The sequence below is a fragment of the Cheilinus undulatus genome, linkage group 11 (genome assembly GCF_018320785.1).
Source record: "Cheilinus undulatus linkage group 11, ASM1832078v1, whole genome shotgun sequence".
NCBI classification, from domain to species: domain Eukaryota; kingdom Metazoa; phylum Chordata; class Actinopteri; order Labriformes; family Labridae; genus Cheilinus; species Cheilinus undulatus.
Genome location: NC_054875.1, coordinates 23,344,302 through 23,350,737, shown reverse-complemented (window position 1 = coordinate 23,350,737; position 6,436 = coordinate 23,344,302). Strand labels below are relative to the sequence as shown.

The 6,436-nt window shown below is 38.4% G+C and overlaps 1 protein-coding gene across 1 annotated transcript; it reads right to left on the bottom strand.

Annotated features, from left to right (window-relative positions):
- Nucleotides 1–1,560: 1,560 nt before the first annotated feature.
- On the bottom strand, nt 1,561–5,706 carry lhfpl5b (LHFPL tetraspan subfamily member 5b). Its single transcript, XM_041800230.1, has 2 exons — nt 5,295–5,706; nt 1,561–1,808 (listed from the first exon to the last, which is right to left on the bottom strand). Exons 1-2 carry the CDS (start codon nt 5,701–5,703, stop codon nt 1,561–1,563), a joined length of 657 nt encoding a protein of 218 aa, XP_041656164.1. The 5' UTR covers nt 5,704–5,706.
- Nucleotides 5,707–6,436: the final 730 nt, after the last annotated feature.

Here is a 6,436-nt window from a genome sequence, read left to right as displayed (position 1 = left end):
TGTACATACTTTTGTGATGCTTATGCTGTATTTTATATCTTTTATTTTGCCACTACATTTTTCTAACATAATCTACATACGTTTCTTAACCTTGTAATATCTTTCTTCTTATATATATATATATATATATATATATTTTTTTTTTTTTTTTTTTTTTTGCATGAAACACCAAGTCAAATTCCTTGTATGTGAAAAATGTACTTGGCAATAAAACTTTAGATACTTTACTGTTGCCAGTCCTAATTCAAATTTTTGTTACTTTCTAGATCTTGGTAAATCATGGAAATCGAGCTTTGTCATCTCCAGATAATGAGATAAATAATGAAAAATGCACTCATCACAGAAAAAAACCCAGTCAAATAAAGCACATGGATGTAGAGTGTGTTCACTTCAGGCTTCTGTACATCATAGACTTAGCCACATTTTTTTCCCTGATACACACATTCCTGACCCACTGAAACAGCTCCGTGATCCACTTTGGGTGTAGACCCACCAGCTGAGTTGAGAACAACTGCTCCATATTAAATTATACATAAGGTTCTAAAGCAGTGGTTCTCAACAAGTGGGTTGAGACCCAAAAGCAGGTCACTGAGAAGTTTTTATTTAGTTGTATGCCTTGGAAAAAAAGTGGCAGAGTTTGTGATGCATGGAAGCCTTAGCGGACATTCATCTATCTTATTTGATCTTTTTTGCAATAATAAGTAAATGTTTGTTTTGTTGAGATCTAAAAATATTAATCTGAAAAAACAAAACTTGATTTCCCATGATAATATGTTAATTCCTTGAGATCCAGTGTTAAAAACTATTCATGCATGTTCAAACATGTTTTGTCACGTCCCTTAGTTGAGTTTGAAAGGTATAAAAAGCTAAATAGCTAAATAAAAAAGTAACCCTATTCAGAGAATTAAAAGTATGATGAATAATACAAGTCAAATTATTAAACATTACTTACTGATGACTATGATATATCACCAAAATTTCTAAACTGATACAAAATGGAAATCTGGGTGACATTTTCATGCTCCTTGCATATTTTTGAAACCTTTTCACTGAGGAAATTTTCACAGATTGAAAAGTGCAGGTGCACCAGGATATCCACTTTTCTGAACTAATTTCTATTTGCTGGTTATTCAGCTGTAGATGAGTAATGTGAAGTAGTTGAAATGGCTTTTAGCAGCTTCTGAGGAGTAGTATTGTGCATGCTGCTCACCTGTCACACTTCCTTTTCTTAATGGGACTCTTAGAGAGCTGAGCAATCAATAATGTGATTATGAACACCTGTGCTTTTCCTGCTGTAACAGGTCGGGATGTATGCTAAGGAAAACCACCTCAAGCTTCCTCATGGCTGAGCTCAAGAGCAGAGATTTTTAATTTACTTTTACTATTTTTAAACTTTCTTTTTAAAGTGCTTTTTTGGGGTTTTTTTATGCCTTCATACAGAGAGTGGATAAAGTCAGGAACTGGGAGGAGAGAATGAGAAATGATGATGCGAACTGAGCTGCAGCATGATTTAAACCTGGGTATCTCACCTTGTGAACAACAGCCTTACTTTCTTTGCTTTTAGATCTTACCTGCTCCCTCCACCTCGAAATCGTCTGGCAGCAGTTTGTCCTGCCGGCTGCCGAGTGTGAATGACAAAAAGGCCAGGAGGAGTGAGTCCAGGATGCTGATGATGGCGAGGATGTAGGCCCAGCGCACTGTGCAGTTCCCCAAACTGTACTTGTCAGTCCTCTGTCCACACATCCTCTTCACCTCCTCAGCATCCCAGCCGTCTGGGTAGATCATACAACCCATCGTCATCAACACAGCTGCAGGGGAAAAGGACACAGAAACGGTGAGGTTGTACTGGCTAAATGCTCCTAAATTGTTAAATAATGTTCAAGGATATTCCTCTAAACGACAGGATGTACCCCCTCAAAGTGGATAATTTGTAACAAAACACCAAATTTTTAGATGAGTAAAAGTATTAGAACAGATGGACTTAGAATAGATTAAAGTGAATAGGACTTAATATTTAGTTCCAAATCCTTTTCTTGCAGTAACTGTATCAAGCCTGAAACCCACTGACATCACCAAACTTTTACATTCTTCTTTTGTGATGCTTTTCCAGGCTTTCACTGCAGCCTCTTTCCGTTGTTTGTTTTGGGGAGGTTACTCCCTTTAATCCCCTCTTTAGCATGTTAAATGCATGCTCGATAGGTTTTAAGTCTCAAACCTTCCACTTCTTGCCCCTGATGAACTCCTTTGTTGTTTTGGCAGTGTGTTTTGGGTAATTATCTTGCTGCATGATGAAAGATCTCCCAAGTAGTTTGGTTGCATCTTTCTCTAAATTGGCAGACAAAATGTTTCTGTAGACTTCTGAGTTCATTTTGCTGCTGCCACCATGTGTTACACCATCAATGAAGATTAATGAGCACGTCCACCCTGCCAGGCAGAACTGTCATTTTCATTGAGTTTGGGGGAAAATGATGAGGAGAAATTTGCTTGAAAATGTTTGGAAATAAATTATTGAATTGTTGAAGCTTTCTGATAAAGTTTCACTGAAATATTTTAGGATTTTTAAAATAAACTTCTGGATACCATTTAAGGCATACTTAACATGTTAAAGAATCTTTGAAATTTCTTTGAAAATTAAGGAACTTGTGTGGATTTGGAAGAGAAAGTTTTTGGGAAATTCATAACTTTAAGTAGAAATACCTCAAGAGACCCTCAAAATCTGACCATCTGGCTGACACACAGCCATAACATACACTCTTAAACATCAGTGCTGTATTTTCTATATTAACACGATCTTCAGGCGATTTGTAGACATCATTTTTTGTCAAAACTATTTCCTGTTCAAAAACAAGACTGCATCATCCTCCACAGCATTCATAGAAAAATCAGTTTCTATTTAGGTTCAAAAATCAACACCATAGCTGCTGTATCAGTCACTGGAACCTGCAGCAGTATCAGCCTGTTAAATGATAAATATTTAGCTGATAGGACTTTTGTGCTTTACCAAGGAATGATTTTGAAAGCAGGACTTTTACTGAGCACTTAAACTTAAGTGTAGTATTTGGGTATTTCTTCCACCAGTAGTGGTACCACAGGTTTCCTTGGCTCTGTTATTTGTCAGCTGCAAAACTAGATCAGTTAACACAGCAACACCTGATCGTGTTACATGTAAGTTATCCACCTTCAAAGGTGTCAGGGCTGAAACTCAATCCTTCATTGGCTCCCACAGTGGAGAACAACACATCTCCTACAAACACATCATGTCTGAAACCAGAGAAGTGAGAAGACGGCTCATGGCAGGATGAGTTTATCACCTCACACTCACAGGAGATGCACTTGTTCAGGCCCACTGACTCAGAGTAGAGAGAAGACATTCAGGTGCTGGAGTTTAAGGAAGTTTTAAAGGTTTTCTGGAGCATTTATGGTTTTTGACGAAATGTAAAGTTTACCCCTAAAAGTAAAATGAGCAGTAAGTAAAAGATTTGAAAAGATGAACTATTTGGGTCACTTGTCTATTAACGTTTGTCTTCATGGCCTTACATAACTAACATTGGCATCTTTTCACTTTATTTTCCTTAATAATGAGTACATTGTAGTTGTTTTCTTCAGACCTTATCTCTGGATATCAGTGCTTCAGGCATCAGAAAACTACTTACAATTGATAATTATAAGAGAAAAACAGAAAATAAGTACATGCTGACTTTGTCTGCTAGTGTGGTGAGAACCCAACTCAGGACCCAATACCACCTACTGAAGTACAAACTGCAACACAATTTCTGTACATTTTCAGCCATTCAGTTCACTTCATTGGAAATGCTGCAGTTTCTTGAACCAGAGGACGTGCATGCATTTGTTTAATTTAACATGCAACTTTTGATTGTTTCCTCGGCATCACAGGGAATAAACACATTATGATGGCAAAGATGAACACGATTAACCATAAATTTACTGGAAGTTTTTGGGGGAAATTTCCTTGTTTGGATGTTTCAGGGATTTTTTTGGAAGGTATTTTCATGAATTTGGGAAATTTATTTCAAAATGTTTGGGAATTTGATTGGCAATGGTTAGGGGTTGTAGTCCTTTGACATTTTCAAGACTTGTCATGGAAATTTCAGTCATTTTGTAAACTTTATTGGAATGTTTAAGCTTTATGATATAGTTTCACTGAAATATTTTGAGAATATTCGAAGACGTTTGGGCTACTTTTATGAGATATTCTAAAAATATCTTACCTTAGAAATTATTTGGCAAATCAGAGTAAAATTAGAGTTACTGATTTATGTCAGCCCAAACACATATTCTTGGCTCACTGAAAGCAGCTCACGGTCCACTTTGGGTCCCAACCAGAGTTAGAAAAAGTTTTTTGTACTCAAGTAAAATAACAGTTGGAGTGGTTAAAAATGATTTATGTAAAAATAATGTGTCCAAAAAAATCTACTCAAAGCAAAAAGTATATTATTAAAGTTTAAGTACTGAGTAGCTACTGAGGAGTTGAACAGTAAATACAGTCTTTCCTTATTGACAAGAACAAGTTTAATAGATCTCCAACCAGGTGTTTTTAGGTAAAGTCACACCTCTAAAATAAAGTGAAATACACAGCAAAATTAACAGTTTTTATTGAACTAATACAGAGTTAAATGTAACACTTTAAAGTTTCAATATTACTCCACACTACGTATAGTTAAATGACAATCTTAAAGTGATAATATTTTACAATATGACAGAGCTGCAGTAACTCTTCTGTGGCAAATATATGCACTATGTATCCTTTAGGATCACCTAAAGCCACAGGTGCCCACTCTAACTCAGTGAATGACTTCACCCGTGGTGCAAATGTGTGTCACATCAAAAACCAACAACAACCCACCAGATACATGAGCAAAAGAACCCCAGCAGCTAAAACTGCAACAGACAACATCTAAACACAACATAACACATGTAAACACTCTGCCCAAGGGCATGATGGGGAACCCTGCCCACACAGAGTTAAACTAACATTGGTGGATTAACACTGTAAAATAACTCTGAAGACCATTTCACTCAGGGTTAAGTTAAAATGACAGCTGGTGGAATTCTGAAATACTTCACCAAGAGATATCAACACCCCATATCTTGGTAGGACGTCCTACTCAGCTTAAACCAGTGTCAAATTTTAATAGTCTGTTGCCTTAGCTAACGTAACACTGCTAAAGTTAACTCTAGTTATGCTGACTTTAAAACGAATATAACAGAGTGTAAGTATGAAAAAGGAAATAAAGAAGAAGGATGAAGTATTTCAGACGGAACCATGTCTTTACCTGCAGCCAGCTGCATCCAGGCGCAGATCCGGTACACGTTTCCGGCGTTGCAGAAGAAGAAGAGACTGAAGCAGACCATGGTGCCCACAATGAGAAGCATGGAGGTCCCCACAAAGAACATGGCGGTCCTGAAGGCCGGGGAGGGGATGGAGTTGAAGTCAAACACGCTGCCCTTACAGGTGAGCTCCGAGGTGAGCGCGTTCCCGATGCAGTAGTGGAAGAGGCCGAAGTATCCGGCCTGCGGGGTGTTGACACTGTCCCCGATCCAGAAAGGCTGGATGAAGACGACCACGGTGATGATGACGAAGCAGATGGTGAACACGGCCCACATGACGCCAATGGCGCGCGAGTTTCTCACATAGTTGGTGTGGTAGATTTTAGCAGCTTCCTGAGCCGGGAGCAGGTCCATGTGAGCGAGAAAAGTTTGAGTCTGACTTTAAAAACTTTACGACCAAAGTTCTTCTGCTAAATAAGCTAGATAAGATTTATTCAAAGAGATTTCCTTTGAATTCATTCAGATATCCACATCACTCATCTACACCTCTGAGACTGTGGCTGCTCTAAGGACAGACCCTGCTCAGCATTCAGCACCCTGGACAGCACCCTCCTCCTCTAGTCAATGACGTGGCTGTGGCGTCAGATACTGACAGACCACAAACTTCCATAATTGCAGTACTTTTGAACTGTTTTTCTTTTAGCAGAGCTGCAGTTTACTGAGCTGCCTGATTTAGCTGATGTAAAATTCAGATAGGCCTAAGACTGGCTTTTTATTTCAAGGCTTTCCTTGAAGAAGCTGAGGCAAGGCCTCCAATAAGAGGGGACAGGGGAGAGCTTTCTGAGGCCCAGTCACCTGGGGGGCCCATCAAGGTCAGAAAAGTTCTGATCTGGTCTTGTAAAGTTTCACTGTGATATCCATATTCTATTTTTAACCTGAATAATAATCACTCTGGTCAGAGCAACGAGAATGGAAAACGATTTAATGGGGTAGAAATGGGTAAAGGAGGCAGAAATGTGTGAAAATGGGCACAAACTGGTTAAATTTGGCAGAAAAGTGGTTAAAATGTGTGAAATAGTGGCAAGCTGGGTTGAACATGGGGAAAATAGGTTAGAGGAGGCAAAAATGTCTGGAGATTTTAGAATTT